Source organism: Chanos chanos, chromosome 5 (genome assembly GCF_902362185.1).
Source record: "Chanos chanos chromosome 5, fChaCha1.1, whole genome shotgun sequence".
Classification (NCBI taxonomy): Eukaryota; Metazoa; Chordata; class Actinopteri; order Gonorynchiformes; family Chanidae; genus Chanos; species Chanos chanos.
The window spans coordinates 18,574,583-18,596,516 of NC_044499.1; the positions used below are offsets into that span (position 1 = coordinate 18,574,583).

The following is a 21,934-nucleotide window of genomic DNA, read 5'->3' on the forward strand; positions in this document are numbered from 1 at the left end:
TACTCCCTCATACTGTACTGTCACTGTACTGGACCATCATTAGAGTATGAAATACAGCAGGTTTGATTTTTAGACCAGTAGTGAGAAAAGGTTTTGTGCATTTTTTAAATCGCATACACAGGTCTCCAAAGAACAGTGTTGCCATAATTTCCCCTTTGCATTTTGTGTCAAAATTTTAAAGACCTTTATTGCTTGTTCCTGGATGTGTCAGAGGAGTACATTTTTTACATTTTCAGTGCTTGACATGTTTAATGATCAGTATTTTTCATGGATTCATTCCTTCACTGAAGCATGGGCAGCGCTGTCCCTAGCAGTAGTATTGAAAAGAAATCAGTTTGTTCATAAAAGGATTGAGAACATATTTCAAGTTGCAAATTAAAGGGAAACTGTCTCCAAAATAACTGTAACAGGATTGGAATTATGACCTTTTCTTTAAAATGTTTGTTGGAAACCCACATGTTGGATGCCTCATTTCTCTTGTTTGGTACAATAAATATTATCATTTGGCATTTTCCATGATGTCAGTGTTGTGTAACAGAAGCGTACACCACCCTTTAAGGCCACATGGTGGCACTGCTTTCATACTCAAACTGCAGTTTTTGCCATCGTAGTAGGAATTCTGACCTTATTCACCTTTTCTCTTCATGTCCCTCAAACAAAAATACGTATTTACTTTTGCTCTCCATATCCCGTAAAAGACATATATCTGGCTAGTGTTTTGTAGACATAATCACCGTATACTTATTAATACACTTAGAGGATTAAGGGATTCACTGACTGTTCAAGCTTTTCTGCAATGCAAATTTTACTGATGACACTATGACTCAACTACCCTGAGTTCTTTGTAAAGTGTAAAACGCAGAGCTGTTGAAACATGCTATTAACAATGCTTGCAGTAAAGAGCAACCAACATTAGATTAAAAAAACAACACAATAATAAAGTGCTACATTACCCATCACAACACTTATTTTTACCTGTTATACATCTTACTGATGAGAGGGCCTGATACAGGAGACATTAGTGTGTTATATTGAACATGTTATGCGTGGCACACCCATGACATGATGTGTTAGCGCCATAAGGCCAGTAATCATCAGGGGACACCGCTAAAACTCTCAGATCCCTTGAGCTGTGGATCTGCTGCATGATTGATGGCTCTCCTGGTCTGAACCCGTCACCAGTTACTCTCCAGAGGCTGCTCACTCCCTTTCACTCTGACTAGAAGGCTGGAAATGTGTTTTGTGGCTGCTCTTTGATGATCAGGGGAGGTGACACATAGCTTAACCCAACATGGTTGCAATAGTCCACTAGGGTTGAAAACCACTGAGTAGAGCTTTGGGAAAGCCAAGCAGAAAACTTAAAGTGTGTGTTCTTTTCAACATACCAAGAATTACCATGTTCTGAAATATATTCAGTAATGGTACATGGCTTAGGCTGTAGATTGTAGAACATTTTTGTCTCATTGTTTGTCACCGTTTTCAGGTTTTTATGGTTGGAACTAACTCAGGAATGTATCTGTTGATAAGCACAACCTAATGTTGCCTCTTTATCTTTCAAGCAGTGCAAGAGGCCCTGAAACAAGTTATAACACACCCAGGGTTAAGCACCCTGTAATCTGAACACGTATCAACCCCCACACAGCCTGGATGAAAGAAGAAAAGCCCTGTGAAAAGCTAAGGTAGTATGCCTTTGAAACCATCAGTCTAGATTGCTGACAACAGTAATGAAAGATCAAAAAAAAAAGAAAAAAGAAATTGCAGCAGTCATGTCATCTTTCATACCATGTGATTAAGACAAACATGTATCCCTAATTAACAAATACGTCAACAAGATAAGTATATGTAGATCACTTGCATCTATTTAATGTGTGCTTAATAACACTGAACAATATTCTATTTTTTTCCCCCATTTGTCTCCACAGATCTCAATCAAATAGCACTGAGTGGAGATCTGCCTGAGCTTGCTGTAGTAACTGGGCCAAGTACTGTACGTTCATGCATTAACCAAAATGGTGTTCCATTAGCAAGTCCAGCGGTGTTAATACAATAACGCTATCAGGGGAATCACAGTATGACAAAGCAAACACATTTTTTATCTGGCAGAGACAAACTTTGAACACTTTAGAGATGAGTCCTGACACTGAAGACGATAAATGTGTACAAAGGGGAACTTTCACCAAATGAGAAATGACGATCAGGGATTTTGATTAAACCTTGAGGACATGCATAGCTGAGAACATGATACATACTGTTAACATACTGACCACCGTCATCAGCACAAGCTTTGGTTTAGACACTGATTGAATGAAAGCTTGAATGAAAAAGAAGATGTAATGGAACTGTTATTAAATCTTCAACCACTGTTTCATGCTTTTCTCCTTTTATTTGCTTTTAGCATGTGCTCGTACTGAAAAATATATGGTAGTTTATGTCTGTCATAATAACTGATGTTTTCACCACTTCTTTTACATAATGTCACTCCAGCAGAATGATGACACAGCAGAGTACTTTTGTTTCTGTGCCCACAGTTATACTAGATAGATTGTATTAAACAATGCTCCAGTCAGGTCAAAATATTTGATTTTTAGTTACATTTTATTTTAATGAAAGATGGTTCCTCCTAAAGAATCAACTTTCTTTCATCCCGTATTCTTATATCTCAGTGAGTGCCACCTGATTGTCCAGTGAAGCGTATAACTGTGCAAATGACTGTGTCCTTCTAATAGCATAATGCATGGCAGAGCCTACAGAACTGCTTTATACCACACTTAACCCCATGAGTGGGTCCCTCTCTGTCACTCACAACTGGTGCCAACCAGCAAATCAGTCAGATTGGGTATGAACATCTACTAGCCTGGAGGACACTCTGAAAAATTAATAGTACAGCATATAATTTTAGCCACATGTGCCTGGGAGTCCTTTCGTGGTGGGTACAGGCCTTTTTTTCTGAAACACTGATGAGGTAAGGCTGGGACAGATAAAAAGGGACATGGAGCCCTAATACACAAGGTAAACATAATGTATAGACTGTTACATTTAACATGAACTGCTTCTTCTTTCTGATTTTATCGCTTCAAACTACTTTCCATAAACATTTTCAAACATCTTATTTTGAAATCTTCTTATCAATATCTTTAATTTTCTTATTCTAAGTAAATAGAATAAGACAATTTGAAGATGTAGCTAAGAATGGGAAAGATATACTCCCCCGCAGATGTTGGAAATCCAAATTCAAATGAAACTCTGATTTAAATTTAAACGAGGGAGAGAGAGAGTGAGAGAGTGAGAGAGAGAGAGAGAGAGAGAATTGGTTATCGTATGGGAATGTAAACTACGAAAGCACTGGTTCTCCACCTATGTACTCTGTGTCATATATGTCTAATATGCTGTCATAGATCAATAAATAGAACTGCCTTGAGGTCTTCTCTGGCAATGCGGCGCTCTACAAATTTCAGTGCAGGATGCAGAGTGTAGTCATGTGATAGTTCTTTCCCCCTATAGTTCCCCTTGAAACAGCGCTAAAGCAGACAGCACTCTGCCTTTCTCTCCCACACTCAATCTCGGGGCGCAAGAACAGCTACCTGGATGCGGGCTCTATCATTCCGTTTCACCTAGCTAAGTTTACTTCCACGACTCGAGAGGCACAAACTTTTCAAAAATGGCCGGGGCAATTATTGAAAATATGAGCACGAAAAAGTTGGTGATTGTGGGAATTATTCTTCTTTTATTCCAAGTATTTTCCTTTATGGTCGGTGGATTGATTGGTAAGTAGCCTGGTAAAAAAACAAACAATGAAGTTTTTTCCTTCATTATGCTTTTTCATCTTTTGTTTGGAAGTGAGCAGCAATCCTTTAGCCTCGGATCCTATGCAACATAGGCTGTACGGAAAGTGAGCCGACTCAAAAACAACTGACATACTTGTCTTACTAAAAGCAGATCTTTCTGGAACGGAGTGAAAAGTCTCGGAATTTGTTTGTCGCACATTATCCAAGATAAGCACTCGTTTTTTAGAGCGGTACGATCACAGCTTTTGTATCGTTAGTATTTCAGGTGTGGAACATTGAAAAGTTTTTTCCTGTGTCTGCAAATCAGATGGAATACAAAGGAACGGCTTTGTCGCAGCTTTGATTTCCACAAGCTATTCTGGCGTGGTCCTTTTTTAGTACTCGTGAGTTATTCACACTGTCTGGTTATTCGTGTTTTTAAAGGTGCTCGATCACTGCAGGAAGGCAGTAATGCTCTAAATTATATTTCTAAATTGTTCAGTTCGTCAATCCTTGGTAAAACAAAGTTTTGCACCGCTTCTAAAGTGAAGCATTTTGCTACATCCTAAGTAGCCTTGATTAAAAAAACCAAAACAAAAACCCCGTAGGTTTCCTACCAGAAATCTATCGGAATTTCATCATCCATGGTAAATATGCGTGGCACAGTTTCATTTAGAACTGCTGTGAAACAGTTAAACACCAACGTTGTTGATCTCATACGGATTGTATTTTTTTTGTGTTGTTTTCCCTGGGCATTCAGGGTTTGTGAGCTGTTAATTTGTTATCAATAATAACATCATTTTGGCCTCTGTGCGTTTATACTTCTAAGAATAAGGGCTGTCCAAGCATTCAGTCAGTAAATGGTTAAACAAGGTACATCTATTCTGTAGAACTTCGTGTCTTTGATCTTCCTTCTGTCAGAGAAAAAGGAGCCCCTCTGTTTCTTTTGACTTGTCTCGCTGTGCCTGTGGCACTTTTGTCTCCCGGATCCTTCTCCTTTCTTCTCTTTTCTCTCTCCGGCAGTTTTTGTCCTCTTACTCACCAGTCTTGTTATCATAGCTTTGATTTCCTTTAGCTTAATGCAGTCAAATGTTCACTCTTCACCATCTTTTCACTGCCTTCCACACTGAGATTAAACCACAACAGAACTGATGCTTGAAACAGACAATAGAGTTATTGCACAGGGGTGAATTTCAGTTAGAGATGCAAGTTTTGCTTGCATCATTCTTGTCCTTTGGAGAACAGGCTATTGCTGCCACCCCCCATTGGCGGTGTCTCTTTTATAGATTTTTGGGAAACTGTTCTAAGTCTCCCCGGGAAGAGATGGATGACTGGTCATAAATTAGCTTGTTTGGGCCATTCTTGCCTGAGATTGATTTAATGAAGCCGGATTCCTTTGTGTTTGCTCGTTGGCCGATGGCAGCCAGGGTAATTGAGTAGAAAGGCGCTCTGCTTCTCCTGTTATTGGACAGCCTCAACATGGCATGAGGTCACTGGGACCAAAGGCTACCATTATTTTGGACAGTTTGGGGTGGAGACTTGAAGAGTGTTTGCTCCCAGGATTGCGGGTCAATGAATAATTGAACTCCGAGTGGTTCACAATTGCTAATTTAGTTTGCTTAGTTTTTTATGCATTGGTTTATACACTCCTGCACCCCACAGATGCCAGTAGAGAGTAATCTGCCAGGCCACCCTTGAGAAGCAGATGTACTTAATACCATTCTAATACTGTCTCTGCTATAGCTTGAGGGTGATGTCATTGAAGTACATGCAGGAGTACACTCTGTAAATGTGCAGAGGTGAAAGGTGGATAAATAAAGTTGTTGTGTGGCAGTAAAGCTAGTGTATGACTAAATCTTTTTTTATGTCCAGCAGCTGTCCATGCAAACGTTACTTCCCTGTAATTTGTAATTGCCTTTTTTGTGATGGTGTTTCTTTGAAGTCTGTTGTTTTGAATGGGGTTGGAGGGGATTATCTTTATTGTAAATCGGCAGCAACCTGCTGAATATTCAGGAAAATTCCCCGCAGGCAAGTGTGATTCCTGCTGCAGACCAAACTCTTGTCTTCTGCTTTAGCTAGTTCCCTCAAGGCGACAAACTGTTTTGCATTATCTTCCGCTTCCTGGACATTTATAGACTTCAGGTGTCCTTAGTGACCTAGGAAGAGTTCTCTTAACTGATGTTTAACACACTTCCCCCATCCCCTGCTCCATGAGCACCTCAGGGGCATTGACACTCACTTTCTGATGTTAATGGGCTTTTTCGTACCAGTGGGTGGATTATGCACAGTGTTTCAAGCAGTGCACAGTCTCTAGGTTTTTCTTGGAAGACCTTGTTGATCTCTGAATTTTAATGCGTAGAAAGTAATATTCTGAATAAGGACCTTTTATTATGTATGTGGTGATAACACATGCTCCTGTATATTCCTGTAGGTCTGGTCCTACTTGCAGTCTCATCTACTATTTTCTCTTCTCTCTGTCTACAGCTCCCAGTCCTACCTCTGCTGTCCACTATTTGGCTGCTAAATGTGTGGACTCTGTGAAGAGTCATCAGCCCAAAAAATGGTTCATGCCCTGGGGCCCCAACCAGTGTGAGAAGATCCGGACCTTTGATGAGGCCATGGCTCGGAGGATTGAAGCCAATAACATTGTCTTTGCCGTCCACATCCCTCTTCCCCAAAAAGAGATGAGTCCCTGGTTTCAGTTTATGCTGGTGATCCTCCAGTTTGATATTGCCTTCAAAATGTATAACCAGATCGGTGAGTCAAATCAACTTGTTTCTCTGCCTCTGTATTCCTCAGTGTGTCCATGACCTCCCTCAGTTTGGTGAGATATAAAGAACTCGGTGTCAGGCCTCTAGTTCTCAATCATTTGTGTGAGTGATGGTTGTGTCTTTGTTTTTCTCCCATGTCAGTATCACTGTACCTAAGGGCAGAACATAGCCGTCCTCTGTTGTGTAAGTCCAAAGGAATGGAGCATGCACCCAAAGCAGTTCTGTTCCTCCAAAGTAGATTGAATTTCTGATTTGCTGAAGGAAGACTTAACAATGATGGATGTGCTATTTTCTTACTCTGGGATACCTAAAGGCTTTTTATCCGTGGATCGGGAGGGTGTGTGTGGGCGGGGTATTCTCAAAGCTGTTGCCTGTTCCACTGAGACTTAATCTCAAGGAATACTGTTCTTACCACATGATCAAATTGACCTTTACATCTCCCCATTCACCAGTGTTCGGAACAATTGTGGTGGACATACATTTATAGATGTGAGATTTCATGTGGATTTTCATTCTCTTGGTTTCCTTTTTTCACCTATAAGTTAAATCACATCTTTATGTCGGTGAAATACCTCATATTTTTGATAGGATCCCTCATCTTTGTGTTGCATTGTCAAAAAACTAAATCTTTCTTTCTAGTATCATGACTGGCCATTTCCTCTCAGTAGACCTCCTTGGTACTGTAGCCATTTGAAATCTCACAACTCTGGGAGGGTTGGACCTTGGCGCCAGTCCAAGTCTGCTCTTTGAAAGAGAGGATTAAGAGGATAACACAGGCAACTAATGAAGAGCCATTGTTGCACCGAGGCAGTCTGGGAAAATGATCGGAACACGGGGTCCTTTAAGCGGCAGGAGCTCCCTCTCTATCTATTCACATCTTGAGAGTTGGAGGAGGGGCCTCTGTAGTTCTTCAGCGCATTACCAGCCAATAGGGTGCCTCCTAAGATTTGCCATATTTCCAATGGCATAACCTCCCCCTCTTCAAACACATATAAAACTCTTTCAAAGAATAGTTTGAGAGACATTCCTAACATCTCGAAACCTTTCTATTATTTTGTTAAAGCCGTCCCACTCCTCATGTTGACCTTTGTGCCACATGCCTGTATTTCCACGAACCATATACTGTTGACATTATTTGCTGTATGTGTGATATAGTTAAAATGTAGCTGAGTTTTTCGACAATAACAGAACACAGTTTCAGAGTTTCGTAGCAGCTTCCTCTTCTTGCTCACTCTGAATCATCCTTTCCGAGGACTCCTACACAGCCAGATGTTGCTGTTTATCATTTATCTAAGAGCTGATGTGGCACAGAACCTCTGATCGTCTGCCAGCCTCATCCCCTGGTGTGGCCCCTAGCATCTGAGCAAAGCTGCTGTTGATGTCAGCAGCTTCCTCTCAGTAAGGTTAACTGGTTGCCTTGGTTAATTGGGATACTAGAATTCAGTGCATGTTTCTGTCAAACACTGACACAAGACCTCTGCATAGTTATGTTTTTTTTTTATTATCTTTCACAGAATGCATGATTTCTGTAAAGGCTGAATATTACATGATTGCTATTCATGAGGAGGACATGATGGGGTCTGAATTGCTGTATAGACATCAGAGTGTGTTGTGAGTTGGGGGAACTGGCCTCAGTGAATTTTGAGATATTTTTAGATACGTGAAAGCAGAGTGTCTGGTGTTCCAGTGTGTTTTGGATGTGGCACAGTGCAATGAACATAAATCAGATCCACAACAGATTTTACTCCTCTGACCGTGTGAATATGACGGGGCTGGAGATACTGTACCTCACCTCATCAGCCTCTCTCACCTAATGAGAATGCTAAGGTCCTGGTAAAATGTTCTTTTTATTCTTTAAATAATTCAGCAATGTATTTGCTTTTAATTATGACCATGGCATCTGTTGACATTAAATAGGACTGCTCAGTACAGACTAACATAAACACTGTGGCGGTCATAAGTTTACCTTAGCATTTCCCCCCTTTTTGAAGGACCACCTGAGTCAAGTCATGGCTTTCATGGTGATGCCAAAAACTCTTTGAAATAGTCATTTTCACTGAAAACTAGATTAGTTAATAACTAATATTCGGTTACTGTTACTTTGAAAATAATTTAATGTGCTTGAAGTGGGTTCCCAGCTAAGTTTCTTTAAAGAATATATTATACTATTTCAGTCGTTGTAATGCACACAATTGTATCACAAGTTCAGTTCCAATTCTTTTATGAAGCTAGCAATAGCTGTATATTTCCTTTAAGAATAAGTCAGTCAGTTTGAGGCTGGTGCACAGGGGCAGGAAAACACGTGAAAAACTTGCTTCCACTCCTGGAGTAGATAATGTTTGCCTTTCAAACATGGATGAGAAATCACCTTGGTAACTCTCCTGTGACCTAAATACCTCCAAGGTGGGAAAAGTCCGGCCTACATTATAGTCACATGACACTGACTCCACCTCTGTCCCACGTCTCCCTCTGGTGTAATAAAACTGGTTAGCTGGGCTGAATGCCCCCAGCATTGAGCAGCCTGGCAGGGTTCCAGCAATAACACAGCTGTTGAAACGGCTTAGTCGCCCGGGTGATGGGCGCTGCGCTCGGGCGGAATGTTTGTGTGTGCTAAGCTGACATTCAGACTCTCTGGCACAGGCTACAGCAGGGGGGCCACTGCAGACACAGGAGGAGAGGAGGGCGCTGCCAATAACACATCTCTCTCTCCCTCTCTCTCTCTCCCTCTCTCTCTCGTCCCCTCCCCCATCCCCACTCCTAGCACTCCCCCTTCTAGCGTTGCCTCTCTAAGTTCAGCCACAGAATTCCTTTCTGTGCTCTCCAGCTTGTTTCATAACAGCACAAGGGTCTCTTTAAAGGGGTGAAGTAGAGCACACTAAGCTGTGCAATGCGATCTAAACCAGGGGCCACACTCAGATAGCTGCTGCTTTCCCAAGGCTGGGCAGCATCAGAATGCATTGTGGGGACCGTTAAGCTGCCTGACCACTCGATTAGAGGATGTCATTTGCTATTTGTGGCAACCCTCAAGTTTGTGCGTAGTCTGTGTACCTAAAGATTCAGCAATATTTGAGGTAGTGTGATGGAATGCATCATTTGAAATGTTTAGAGAAGAGAGACACATTCTTTTGCTCTGGGTTTATAAAAGTCGGTATCGGTGAAGTGATGTTTGAGTTAAGTGATGTCATGACATTTGAGGTGGGGGTATGAAGAGTCAGTATGCTGAGAGTAAATGGGTACTGGAGAACCTTGAGGTATTCCCTGCTTTGCTCTGATCTGAGGGGAGATAATGCAGGCTGTGAGTGGTTTGTTCTGAATGTATTCTTTTATTGCTCATGCTCTGGCCTTTTCCCAGAAGGGCACATCTGCTCATCGCTCATCAGGAACTAATTTTTTGTCACATAAAAATGCAACTGGGTATCGCCATATATTGAAATAACTTAACAAAGCAATCTGTAAAGTACTTTTTGAAATACTATTGGTATAGTTTTCTTTTAAAATACATATTTTAATGTGCTTATTTTGCATGCTGATTGTTGAACCTCTAAAAGTGAATAGAAGATATTATAAGTATCTCAGTACTGTGTTAAAAAGGAAAGCTGGTAAAGCTGATGTGGATTTTTTTGTTTGTTTGTTTTTTTCAGAGGATGGGGCTATGGTTACCATAGATGTTGGCTTGGCTTACAGAGATGACACAGTGAGTGAATGGACTGAGATGGCTCATTCTGTGGAACAGAGGAAGCTCAACTGCAATTTCACCACAGCCAAGGTAAACATGGGTTTACCGGTCTCTCAAATGTTCACATACCAGATGTCTAAACGCCCACATGTCAGCAACCATAAACAATAACCATGTTCCAGCATTCAACGTTTTTCCTTAAGTATATTTAATCGATTTTTGAAACCTCTTTTTGGTTATTTGTGAATAAACTGATAGTGACTCTCTGATCAAGTAAGCTTTGGTGAAATCTCATGAATGTAACTGCTATCTTGCATCTTCAGACTTTTGAGAATGAGGGACGTTATTATGAGTGTGACCTGCTGCCCTTCATGGAAGTGGGCAGCGTGGCACACAAGTACTACCTGCTCAACATCCGCCTGCCGGTCAGTGAACGCAAGAAAGTGAACATCGGTATTGGAGAGGTCAAGGACATTCGGCTGGTGGTGAGTGTGAATCGGACTGTAGCATGTCTGGTTAATCAGAAAAATTATGGAGATTAGGAGAGAGCTTTCAATACATGCCTGTAAAAACAGTTGTGTCCTTATGGTACTGTGTAGATCATGTTTTCTATACAGTTGGACTCAGCACTTGGACTCGGATCTAAATTTTAATAGCCACATCAACTTAATAACAAAATCAACCCATTATCATCTCAAAAATATAGCGAGAATTAGAGGATTCATCCCCAAACAAGACTTAGAAAAGCTCATGGATGCCTTTATCTCTAGTAGGTTAGATTACTGTAATGGTCTTTTCTCAGGGCTAGCGGAAAAAGCTCTCAGACACCTACAGCTTATCCAGAACACTGCTGCTAGAGCTCTATCTAAAACCAAGAAAGCTGAACACATTACACCAGTTCTCAGATCTCTGCACTGGCTTCCAGTTAGTCGAAGGATTGACTGTTGGTTGTTTACAAATCGCTCAGTGGTTTATGGCCAAAATACATCTCTGACTTACTATTACATCTCAGCTAACTATTCTATATATTAGAGCTAAACACGGTGAGATTGTGTTTAGTTACTGTGCTGCACACAGCTGGAACAAAGTTCCAGAGGACCTCAGAAGCGTCCCACTTTTAAATCTAGACTTAACTTTTTTGTTCTACACTGTCTATACACCTTGACCTTTATTTTTTTTATGCATTCTCTTGTTTGTCAATTTTAATTCTGTTATTTTCCCTTATGCATTGTATTATCATTTTTTTAATTTGTTTTTGCTTATCTTACTCTGCATTTCTTATCTAATGTTTTTGTTCTGCACTGCCTGACCTGTATTCTTTTTATGTTTTCTCTTCCTTCTAAGTTCAAATTTTTGTTCATTTTCCCTTATACATTGTATTATCTCTTTATTTCTTTTTATTTATCTTATTTTATATTTCTTATCTGATGTTTTATATGCCTTGTGTGAAGCACATTGGATGGCCTTGAGTCCGAAATGTGCTCTATAAATAAACTTGCCTTGCCTCGCCTATATGCTTTATTACGTAATGACCAGCTCAGATTTCCCGTAAATGTAGAAAGGCATTCCTGTTACTTGTAATCTAGAAAAATACCAGAGCTAAATTTGTGTGAAATTTGTTTCTGTTTAATACTCACTTCTCCTATTTTAGGGTATCCACCAGAACGGTGGCTTTACCAAGGTGTGGTTTGCCATGAAGACCTTCCTCACTCCAAGCATCCTCATCATCATGATATGGTACTGGAGGAGAATCACCCTGATGACCAGACCTCCTGTGCTGCTGGAAAAGTAAGATCATGAGTACAGGGTTTAATACCTTGAACAGGGAGGAATATTCCTTCAACAATGCATGCAGCTGTGGTACTAGGTTGGCACTTTCAGCATATATCCTGCAGGGTGTAAATTTGACTGGGCTTTTATTCATTTACTGGCCAAGTGTAGGAGGTAACGACAAATGCGCATTTACATAGCAAATGAGCAAATGATGGTACCATAGAAAATGTGAACCTCTACTTGGATGACTAATTCAGAGCACTGCTTCAACTGAGGAATGTTTGTTCAGAGTGCTGTGACTTTTTCAGTGATTCTGTATTTTCACTTCCCTATGTATTACCTCCTTCAGAAGTCTTGTCGTGTGGTTTTTTTTTTCTTCCCCTTTTTCATTTTTTTTTCTTTTTTGTCCTAAACAATGAGAACTACAGTGTTATTCACTGTATGTGAAATGTACAGTTAATGTAACATGGAGTTCGTGCAAGTTGTTTGTCGGTTTTCTTCTTGAAATGTAGCCAGGGTAAAAAAAAAAAAAGAGAGAGTTGCTGCGAGAGTTTTGCTGCTCCAAGCTCTTGCTCTAAGCGCTCTGTTCCTCCTACGCTTGGGCTTGCCACAGTTGGTCCATCCCCAAAGACCAGAAGCTCTCAAGTCGTCACACCCGTATGTCATTCCTGGGCAGGGGGATGATTTTTTCATGCTGTAAAAGCTTTGGCGAGCTGACTTGCATGCTATTCCACTGAGGCGTCAAGACAGAAATTGGAGCCCTTTTAATGTCTTAAAAGAGGAGAAGCTAGAGAATGCATAACATGGACTTCCCGCTGTCTGTCTTATTGTAGGAGCCGTGCCAAGATAACACTCTGCTCTAGTGGAGCCAGAGTCAGCTGTTACACTGAAAATGCAAGTTTAAAGCTATCACAGACGATGCCTTCCCTCTTTTCATGCGTGACTTGTTCACAGATTTTTATCCTGCGGTATTATCAGTTCTGAGCCTTATCATGCTCTCTTCAAAAAGCACATTGAGAATAAACTTAGATAGTTTGAAAGTACCACAAAGTCTTACTGAACCTTTTTGTTCAGAGAGTTTGAAGTTTATGCTGTAGGAAGTGTGTTTATATGTAAAATCAGCCTTAGTAGTCAATTATTGGAATGCTAACTTCCTTGTTCCTGCAGGTTTAAGTGCTGAACATAGTTCTGCTGTAATTTTACACCGTTAAAACAATCTTTTAATCCAAAATGCATGCACGCACACTTGCACAACTGCATGCTTCTTACCACTGGTTTACATTTGCTAGCACAGGACATTCTTAGCATACCAACACAATGTGGACTCTCTCTGTGTTGGCTTGGTTGAACATGCTGAGACTGTTCTGGCTTTTGAGCGAACTGGAATGCAATTCATGTTTTGAGTCAATTTCAGCCCCCATCTCCCTGCACCCTTCCCAATTAGCCTTTTATCTTGTCCCAGCATGTATGTCTCTGCAAGTACAGAGCAAAAAAAGAGGAGCAACTCGTATTGTTACTAATTCATAACTATTCTTGTCAAGTACGTATTTTAGACATTTAGATAAAGTGTTCTTTAATGCTTAAAAGTTTTGTTACAGAGCAATGTTGTGGTTTTGTTAAAAGTCCTAGGAATGTACATTAAACAAGAGGGCTTTGCTCATATCGGTGCTATTGCGCATCCACGCTGATGAATGATTTTTCCCAAACAGGGTGATCTTTGCTTTGGGAATCTCCATGACTTTCATCAATATTCCAGTGGAATGGTTCTCAGTGGGTTTCAACTGGACCTGGATGCTGCTGTTTGGGGACATCCGTCAGGGAATCTTCTATGCCATGCTTCTGTCATTCTGGATCATCTTCTGTGGAGAACATCTCATGGTCAGGAACTTAAACTGTCTCAAATGGAAGTTGAAGTTTTATGTCATTATAATTTTGGTTAGAGAAAGTGTCTGTCATTTTTGATCAGATCAATCCATAGTCACTATGTTCTTTAGCAAAAGATTATCCAGAACTAGGCCTTGCTAATGAAATCATAATTAGGTGTTGTTTATGTCTGTGATAATCTGCTCAGTTGACTTTCTGTGAAAACAATCCAGATGTTCAGCAGTTGTAATATTCCAGTCATGGTGGAAAATACTTTAACATGACTGTAATGTCGGACAGTTTTACTTTTAGCCGAGCTTATTCTGTGTATGTCCTTGACTGGTTTATCTATCAGGACCAAACTGAGAGGAATCGTTTCTCTATGTACTGGAAGCAAGTCGGCCCTATTGTCTTTGGCTCCTTCTGCCTTTTCATCTTTGATATGTGTGAGAGGTGAGGTGACATCAAAGCTGTAATTACTCATGAGATATAATTTTTTTCTTTTCTACCTTGGCCGCTGATCTTAATCATGAGTTGAAGATCAATTTAAACTGTAGCTGCTGTTAGATTGGCACTGATGCATGAATGATTGTAATTCTTCAAATAATGTTTCCCTCTGTTCTAGAGGGGTGCAGTTGACAAATCCTTTCTACAGTATTTGGGCTACGGATGTTGGGACAGAACTAGCTGTATCCTTTTGATCATTTTATGGTTATGGTGTCATTCTCAGTTGAAAAGGTCTGTATTACAAACAATCTGCAGGGTTCCCCCACCTCCCCATAGGTTTGTCACTGCCCACACGGCACTAATACAGATCCACATGCTGAACTGGGCTAATTTGTCACTTGCGTAAAATGGAGAGGTTGATTTTTTTCTTATCTAAGAGGTTTCTGTCCATATTTGCATATATTGTGCAGTGTCTCAGTCGCGGGATTCCCGTCTGAATTGTGACTTCCTGTTTCACACAGCAGGATCTCTCTGGCTTGACTGAGCCAACTGCCTCCTCCCTTTTCCTCTGTCTCTCACTCACTCTGTGAGATAAGAGTAAAAGATGAGTGGGACATATCACAGCTGTTAACTGTTTATGGACAGGGTGGACTGTTTTTCAAGTCTTAGCACCTCTGAAAGATCTCTTTCTCTTGAGATGGCCAGAATGGTTAGGGTTCATTTCTCAAAAGCAACACATTAATGTTATTGGGAGAAAGCACTCAGGTTAGGCATTCTGGTGGTTTAATGTAAATGTATGCGTAGTTAAGAGTTAATTATTACATATTATTTGTCAGCTCATCACATGCTCTCTGCTGGATTCATGGTGTATACCAGCTTTATTCCAAAATTGTCTGTGTCCTTGATTGAGAACCATACAGATGGCTTTCATCATAGTGGCTGGTATCTGTGCCTGCCTCTACTTCCTCTTCCTGTGCTTCATGGTTTTCCAAGTATTCCGAAACATCAGTGGGAAGAGATCAGCTCTGCCTGCCATGACCAAAGCCCGCCGACTTCATTATGAGGTAAAATTAGTCATGATAATTCCACAGTAGTTGAAGTTTGCTGCAGAAGTACATCATCAGTTAATGAGCACTACAGACTGGAGTGCCAATACAGGCACAGTAGAATGGTCACTGATAATCAAAAATCATTAATAAAAAAAAAAACACTCTTTTTGATTTCCACAGGGCCTCATCTTCCGGTTTAAGTTCCTGATGTTGGTTACGTTGGCTTGTGCTGCCATGACTGTAATTTTTTTCATCATCAGCCAGGTCAGAGTGTTAAATATTTCCATTTGTTCAAGTTTCATCTTAATTTCATTCATTTCTTTTCGGATTGTCCTGTGCTTGTGTGTTGAAAGAACATGTGCATTTGTGATCAGGATTTGAAATCCCTGACAAACAAAGCCAATGATTAGGTCACTTAGACTGTCATATCTCTTTGGTGATAGGCACCAAAACACTGAAAAGTATATGTGATTGTCTGTGCATATTTGAACACAGGTGAATGAGGGCCATTGGCACTGGGGAGACTACACGGTGCAAGTGAACAGTGCTTTCTTCACTGGGATCTATGGCATGTGGAACCTATACGTGTTTGCCATCATGTTCCTGTATGCACCGTCACACAAACGTTATGGAGATGAGCATTCCAGCGGTAAGCCTCTTAGTCTTTTTATGGGTGACTAAACTAAAAAGTCAAAATTGTTTTGCCCCATATCATGTTTACTCCCTAGTGAAATCCAATGAATATTATAATATTTAAAATCAAGCGCTGAAGGATAACGAATCAGAACGGGAACATGATCAAGTCTTTAATCGTGTTAATTTAGACAGGTTATTAGTAGCATAAAGACCGTGGTGGGAACTATAAACAAATGACGCGCGCTTAAATCCTTTAATTTGAAAGTGTTGTGAGACTAAGCCTTTTAAGTGTAAAAAATCCTTGAAGTAGCCCACTCACACACGCTATGGTCTTTGCAATACAAATTGTAATTTCTGAAGGGAGACTAAAGGCAGGATTCTGGTTTCAAATGTAGTATACAAATTCTGCTAAGAAAGAGAAGATAATGTATAATGTACATGCAGCTGCTGCAGCAAGTCCCTGACAAGTCAGTTCGGATGTACAAATTCAAACAGCAGTCAAAGCTCCTCATTTCTTTTTTTTTTTTTAACTACATATCTCATTGGCCAGGAATGGGTGAGGCTTGTGTTTTTTTCCCATGGGGAAATGGGGCCTCTTTGGCTGGAATGGGTGTTTCTAATGGAGACCAGACTTCCTTCCAGGGACGGCAAAATGAGAACCATCCATCTCTTGATGTGAGAATTACAGCATTTTTCTCCTCCCTTTCTTTGGTCTCAGTCTAGAATTTGAGTGTGTCAGATAGCAAACACACTTTACAGATGACTCTTCAAACAGTAATCCTCCACTTTTGAGACCGAAGTCAGTCGACTTCTGGGCCTTCTTCCCTGCTTTTTACGAGCAGAATAAGAGCTTTGATGTGAAGTTACAGAGAGCCAAGCAGTAAACACTGAGAACTAAACAGTGAAAGCTTTTCTTTGGATGTTGGAGACGCCCAAAACCTGTCTGTGACATTTGCAGAGCAGCAGAGGGTCCAGTCTCTTTTCTGGTGGCCTTTGATTGTGTCCAACTAAGAGTCATTCGGGATCTTTCTTGATATTTGTCCCGACCACATTAAGTACATGGTTTGGCTATGCTTTCGTATGTTCCAAGAGGTGTCAATCAAGAATCGTGTTTTTTTTTTTTTTTTTTTTTTGTGGATTCACCGTTTTCCTCAGTTGTTTGAATGCAGTAGAGTTCTTTTGGGAGTCGGTGAGTAGTAGTCATTCTTCCTGCTACTCAGCAGTTGTCAGAGATGATCAGACTCCTTATGTTGGGACAGTTCAGAAAATAGCCTTATTTTTCTCTTGAAGGCTATGTGAGTAAGAGTGTGAAAAAAATAGTGAGTGGCTTCACATGTGTTTTGGAAAGCATGTGCAAGCTTCATTATCCTTGAGTAATGTTCTTGCTGTGAGACGGGTGATATACAAAATCACAGATAACCGCATATTACAGTTTGGGGGCACAAAAATTAATTAAGTAGATGTGACACACAGCCAGATTTTACCAGAGCAATAGAGTTGCTCGTTTTATGAGAATTTTACAAAGCACCTTAGCATTTTTATAATTGAAACCACATCTCCAAACCAAATAACTGTTTAGATGTGTGCGTTTTTCTTCTGAGTAGTTTTATCTATTCAGCAAATTCAGTTGATTCAAAAACTATTGAAGAAAGGTGTCAAAGTATTACAGTGATATAGAGAACAATGTTAACATGAAGAATGATGCGGAAATTAGGGAAGGAACTGGTGTTTGGTCTGAACCATTGACGATCCTTTCTCTAGCACAGTGGATTTTGAAAATATAAGGTTTTCTATTGACCATTGAAACCTCAGTTTCATTTGTTTGGTACATGAGACTGAGAGAAACTCATGTTTCTGTCCCTGCTCCGTAAAGGTGACCAAGGAGCCAACAGTGGAGAAGACATTCAGCTGACTACCACTATTACCCATGTGGATGGTCCTACAGAGATCTTCAAAATGACTGGAAAAACGTCGCAAGAGTAGCCTCAACGCCTGCCCCGACCATCCCTGAACCCATCAAACTCACGGTCTTCCTTCTGCTTGCATCCCTGTAGTGTTCCAACATGCTCAAATGGTACCTACCCATCATTACAATCACAGACTCCTTCTTGCAAACTCTGCCTCGTACCAACTTATTTAGGGCGCTCAAGTTGAGGTCACCACGGCTGTACTTTGCTACTGGAGGTCGTTCTAGGAGAAACGGCCTTTGGTTGGACATATGAATGAACTAGCACGACACCTGGTGGACAGTTGAAGGTGCTAGAAATTTTAACTTGCACTGATGGCTTTCAATGCGCCGTTTTATGGCTTTACTGGTCCATGCAATCAAAGGGAGCACTACCAAGTACTTTGCAATTCTGAGGAGAAATACATACAAGAGGACAGTATTGTCTTACAGTTAGTGTTTGACATTTGCCTGCCTTCAGCATTTCATCAAATTTGAGTGACCTTTCTAGTCAGTAGAGGTATTTCAATATGTGTACATCTTGCACAGTGTTTCTAATTTTGTTGAAGATCTAGTTGAATTTACTATAGCTGTGTCCATGTTTTTCATTTGTGGTATTACAACACTGGCTTCCTTTCACTGTTCCAGTTCTCACTTCCTGAAACACTCCCTTTCAAAAGTAAACTCATAACATTGTAAACGACCAAGTTTTTCCTGATTTCAGCCATTTGTCACCAAGATGGTATAAGAGATCTGTGTTGTTGGACTGAAGAAACGCATGGTCCACTGGGCTTGAATTGCCAACACTGATATGGTGTAGATATATATTTTTATAAAGTGCTTATATTCAACTGTATGGAATACATTCATTAGTTGTATAACTGTCTATACACAATATCTTGAGGTTTTCAGAACAGCTATCACATGTGGATATTTAGTTTTTCTCCATGCTTTTTTTATGCTAATTTAAATAAAACTTGTACTTCATATCTCATTATGTCTGGATCTATAATTGTGTGGTGGTTTGTTTATTGAAATGAACCCTTTAATTTACAAAACTGAGCTTTTACAAATACTGTCGTAGGTATTTTGGGACACAACCTCCATTTCTGCTATGCCATTTGTTTTCCATGTGATGGCAAATACCTTCCTTTAACCAAAAGCAGACCCTGGGCTCAAGACACAGTTGTCACAGATATCTTGAAGATTATACTCCCCCCTCATTCAAACTGGCCATTGTGAGAGTTGAAACAATACACATTGCACATTCTCATTTTGGCATACCATTTTAATCTCACTTATTCTAATTAGGGTTGCAGGGGGTGCTGGAGCCTATCCCAGCGCTCAGGTCACCAGTCCATCACGGGACAGACAAACACACGCATACCTAGGGGCAATTTAGTGTCTCCAAGTCACCTAACCTGCATGGCTTTGGACTGTGGGAGGAAACTGGAGCTCCCGGAGGAAATCCGCACAGAAAGGCCCCTGGCTGCCCCGCAGGGAATTGAACCCAAGACCTTCCTGAGGCACCAGCGCTACCCATTGCTCCACCATGCCGCCCATTTTAATCTGGCATTTAAGACAAAAAAAAAAAAAAAAACCCCAACCACAAAACGCAAGAGCAATCTTGTTTTTCAAATGCTTTAATTTGTGAATATAGTTGACATCACCACAGCTCAGAGGTACACAAAAAACAGGTCCAACTTTAGTACTCATCCTCCTCTTCCTCCACACAGCCATCATCAGACTCTGCCCCTACCTCCTCATAGTCCTTCTCCAAAGCAGCAATGTCTTCTCTGGCCTCAGTGAACTCCCCCTCTTCCATTCCCTCACCTACATACCAATGAACGAAGGCGCGCTTTGCATACATCAGGTCAAACTTGTGATCTAGGCGACTCCAGGCTTCTGCAATAGCAGTGGTATTGCTCAACATGCACACGGCTCTCTGGACTTTGGCTAGATCGCCACCAGGCACCACAGTGGGTGGCTGGTAGTTGATGCCAACCTTGAACCCCGTGGGACACCAGTCCACAAACTGGATGCTACGGCGGGTCTTGATGTTAGCTATAGCAGCATTAACGTCTTTGGGCACCACATCGCCACGGTACAGCAAACAGCAAGCCATGTACTTGCCACGGCGTGGATCACACTTCACCATCTGGTTGGCTGGCTCAAAGCAAGCATTGGTAATCTCAGGAACAGAAAGCTGCTCATGGTATGCCTTTTCAGCAGAGATGATGGGAGAGTAAGTAACCAGGGGAAAGTGGATACGAGGGTATGGCACAAGGTTGGTCTGGAATTCGGTGAGGTCTACATTAAGGGCTCCATCAAAGCGCAGAGAGGCGGTAATAGAGGACACTATTTGGGCAATTAGCCTGTTGAGGTTGGTGTAGGAAGGACGCTCAATTTGAAGGTTGCGCATGCATATGTCAAAAATTGCCTCATTGTCAACCATGAAAGAACAATCAGAATGCTCTAGGGTGGTATGTGTGGTCAGAATGGAATTGTAGGGTTCCACCACAGCAGTAGAAACCTGAGGTGCTGGGTAGACTGAAAATTCCAGTTTGGACTTCTTGCCATAATCGACAGATAATCGTTCCATCAACAGAGAAGTAAAACCTGATCCAGTCCCACCACCAAAACTGTGGAAGATCAAGAAACCTTGCAGTCCAGTGCACTGGTCAGCCTGGGAACAGGATTAGAAGCAAATGAATTCAACAGACTAAACACCACTTAGTACAGAAAGCACCATGGTGCTTTTTAGCCTTCTGTCCAATCCAAACCAAGGTCGGCTTTTTCTTAATCAAATGCATCAGACTCACCATCTTCCGCATTCGATCAAGCACAGAGTCCACGATCTCTTTGCCAATGGTGTAGTGACCACGGGCATAGTTGTTGGCTGCATCTTCTTTGCCACTGATCAGTTGGTCAGGGTGGTAAAGTTGACGGTACTCCCCATTACGAATCTCATCTGCAAGTTAAGAGGAACATTTGTGACAGTGCTTTATTATTGACCAAAAACGTACCCACGAACCTCAATCCGTGTACGAGCAACAGAACCAGAAACTCTTGCTTGTAAGACAAGTGAAACCAAGATCATTCAAAAGCAATCCAATAAATGCTGCCAGACCACCAGAAACCCATATGAATGAATGTTTACCTACAACTGATGGCTCTAGGTCTATGAAGACAGCCCTTGGAACATATTTTCCAGCACCAGTTTCACTGAAGAACGTGCCAAAAGAAGAGTCCGTTAAAGCAGAGGTATCGCCAAGAACAGTCCCATCTGGTCGGATTCCATGTTCCAGGCAATATAACTCCCAGCATGAATTGCCCATTTGGACACCTGCTTGGCCAATGTGAACAGAAATGCACTCCCTCTACAAGGAATGAGAGTTCAGTTATCCCACAATCCATAATCATGTGCTTACATCTCTGGAGAGATCAGCATAAGCCTTTAGTTGTAGAAGAATGTCAACATGAAAACCGTCTATTTATTACCATTGTAGTGAGCTGACAAGAAGGAAGGGAAACGTTGAGGCCCAAAATCCTGCAACCATTAAACAAAAAATAATTTTCAAAGGTAATTAAGACGGAAAGACCACTCACTGATTTTTGTGCATTACTGATCAACGAGATAAACGTAACTCACCTTTACAACCACAACAAAGACGTTTCTTTCCCTCTTTATACGAAGGTAAAGGCAATTACATATTATGGGCGTGGTTTTAAATTGATGTCTCTTAACGGAATTGCGAATCTGTTGTGGACCAATCAAATATGACAAATGGGTTGGTTTCTCTCTGGGTTTCAACCAGTTCTAAAAAAAAAAAATAAAATTTGAGGGGTTTGAATGACAACAGCTGTGTGCCGATGCGTATATGAACATATAAATCATAGGCAATGAGCGAGATACAAAACATATACGCAGATTTCCTTAACTTTGAGAAATCATTATCGGAAAATTTGTAGACAAAGTGTAAATTTGTAACAGGATTTTTCGGCTGCTC

The 21,934-nt window shown here is 40.9% G+C and overlaps 2 protein-coding genes across 3 annotated transcripts; one reads left to right on the top strand and one right to left on the bottom strand.

Annotated features, from left to right (window-relative positions):
• Positions 1-3,600: 3,600 nt before the first annotated feature.
• Positions 3,601-18,907, top strand: wls (Wnt ligand secretion mediator). 2 transcript variants are annotated; one of them, XM_030774476.1, is made up of 12 exons: positions 3,601-3,764; positions 6,249-6,521; positions 10,177-10,301; positions 10,535-10,696; positions 11,863-11,999; positions 13,694-13,862; positions 14,203-14,300; positions 14,473-14,536; positions 15,215-15,358; positions 15,524-15,607; positions 15,839-15,992; positions 17,853-18,907. In XM_030774476.1, the coding sequence occupies exons 1-12, from the start codon at positions 3,659-3,661 to the stop codon at positions 17,960-17,962; spliced, it is 1,626 nt and encodes a 541-aa protein (XP_030630336.1). In that variant the 5' UTR covers positions 3,601-3,658; the 3' UTR covers positions 17,963-18,907. The 2 variants fall into 2 exon arrangements, with proteins under 2 accessions (XP_030630336.1, XP_030630337.1); XM_030774477.1 differs by lacking the exon at positions 6,249-6,521.
• Positions 18,908-19,629: 722 nt separating this feature from the next.
• LOC115812006 (tubulin alpha-8 chain-like) lies at positions 19,630-21,307 on the bottom strand. Its single transcript, XM_030774478.1, has 3 exons — positions 21,085-21,307; positions 20,747-20,895; positions 19,630-20,610 (listed from the first exon to the last, which is right to left on the bottom strand). Exons 1-3 carry the CDS (start codon positions 21,260-21,262, stop codon positions 19,630-19,632), a joined length of 1,308 nt encoding a protein of 435 aa, XP_030630338.1. The 5' UTR covers positions 21,263-21,307.
• Positions 21,308-21,934: the final 627 nt, after the last annotated feature.